Consider the following 1,925-nt stretch of genomic DNA (forward strand, 5'->3'; position numbering starts at 1 on the left):
CCTTTACAACCACTGTTTTCCTGACAAAAGTGACAGAGAACTGCAAAATGTCCCAACACTGTTTAGAAAAATGCTGCGTACTAGTCTTTAAGCTATTTATTATATTTATCATATCTTACATGTTCCAATTGTGAAATTAGAGCAGCTCCAATCTTAGCCTGTATAATAATTTTGATTTGTTCCATAATGATTACTGCACAGTAAGTACATTTTGAGGCAGAATATTCTGTTCAAAACAAGATCCTGAAGTGGTACAATCCTTTGCAGTTGTCATTATATGCAATTTTGTCAATTTAAATCTTTGATTATTAGCATAATATATGTACTGCTCTACAATAAAAATAGCATGTTTTGAACTTGTTCCAATCATAAACTGTTCTAGTAAAATATTTAATTACTTATGAAGGATGAAAAACATGTAGATTTTACTCAAATTAATTTCTCAGGAATGTCTTGCACTACATTACAATATTCACACCAGAAGAATTATTCACAAAAAGCTTTATTGAAAAGAAAAACAGTGGATAAAAACTGCATTTTCAAACAAAAAATCCTCATTAGGTTGAGGTTTAGATCAAAACAAAAATCAGATCCTTCTCCAAATAAACATGAATTTCAATCACAAACAGTATTGTATAGTAATGTATAGTAATAAAATATTTTTATCTTTAACAAAATGTAACAAATAAACTTTAGTCTCTCATTACTATACAGTAGAAAAATAAAGACTGGCTCAATAGTTATGGTACATGTGAACCGAAGGTGCAAACAGCGTTATTTCTACATTATTTAAATATATATGAATATGACTGTAAACTCTGGTAGATTTACATGTATATATACATATATAAATAAACATAAAGTTCTAAAATTACTACTACCACATCTAACTTAAAAAAGTGACATTGTCCAAACTCCAAGAAAATAAACTTAGTTAAATCCTTAAAAACCATGCTGTCCTCACACAGCCTAAGGCACTAGTGTTCCAACAACGTTGAACACTTTTGAGCTTTAACTTAATGATGCACTTTGATGATATTTTCACCTTCTACATCCACATCAACTTTTAATGGTAACAAGTCGTACATGTCCTCCTGCTCTACACCAGGTGCCATCTGCTGAAGAATGTCCCAAGAGGTTTTAAATTCACCTCCCTGGACCGTGCTGATCAGCACCTCCTCCGTGGACACCGCTACACCATTTATGGTGATGCACAGCTTCCTTGAAGAGACTGACACCTCCTGGAAAACACAAAAAATAGACAAACATTTACATTTTATTTAGAACGTTACATTCATTACTTAAATTGCTTTACTTTGCAATGTACAGTAGCAGAAAAGCCTAATTTTGATTAAAATACCTTAAATCCATTTGTGAAACAGCTGAAATTCTGTTTTTTTTTCTCTTAAGGAGTAACAAACCCCATTTTTTTCCCAATATACATTTAATGAGTGAAAAACATCAAGATAGGTATATGTCCTCATAAGAAGACTGCTGACCTACCTCAATGATGGTATATTTCGTGGATGCAGCTTTAGTCCCGAAGGTGGTATGCTTGCTTATCCTGAGGTGGCTGATGGACACTGAAGAATTTGCTGTCACGTCCTGCAGAGCTGCCTCCCTCCACAGGGTCACTGGAATTATGGCCCCATCATCCCCGCAGACATCCAGATCTCTCACTGGAATCACTCCATCAGCACCCTGAATTTTGCGGATGGCAGACAGCTACAAAAGAAAAGCCATTTTAACAAAATAAGATGTTAATACTGCACAGCACCATTGTAAAAGCACACACATTCCATATTCTAAAAACAGCAGTCCAAGCCCTCTGTCATAGAACATGTTACATGACAAATGGTAGAAAAGAAGAAAAAAATCACAGTAAATTTCAACATTTTTCAACTTTTTCTTAGATTATAATAGCA

At 33.9% G+C, this 1,925-nt stretch overlaps 1 protein-coding gene across 2 annotated transcripts in view; it reads right to left on the minus strand.

Annotated features, from left to right (window-relative positions):
• Positions 1–210: 210 nt before the first annotated feature.
• The window catches only part of LOC112140422, a 4,389-nt gene continuing 2,674 nt past the window's right edge, over positions 211–1,925 (minus strand). The window contains exons 2-3 of one of the 2 annotated variants that reach the window (XM_024263372.2): positions 1,504–1,725; positions 211–1,241 (exon numbers count right to left, since the gene is read on the minus strand). In XM_024263372.2, coding sequence (XP_024119140.1) covers positions 1,017–1,241; positions 1,504–1,725 — 447 coding nt within the window. In that variant the 3' untranslated portion in view covers positions 211–1,016. The remainder of the gene's footprint in view (positions 1,242–1,503; positions 1,726–1,925) is intronic. The other variant, XR_004947535.1, reaches the window with a different exon arrangement.

The sequence above is a fragment of the Oryzias melastigma genome, unplaced genomic scaffold (genome assembly GCF_002922805.2).
Source record: "Oryzias melastigma strain HK-1 unplaced genomic scaffold, ASM292280v2 sc00711, whole genome shotgun sequence".
In the NCBI taxonomy this organism is placed as follows: Eukaryota; Metazoa; Chordata; class Actinopteri; order Beloniformes; family Adrianichthyidae; genus Oryzias; species Oryzias melastigma.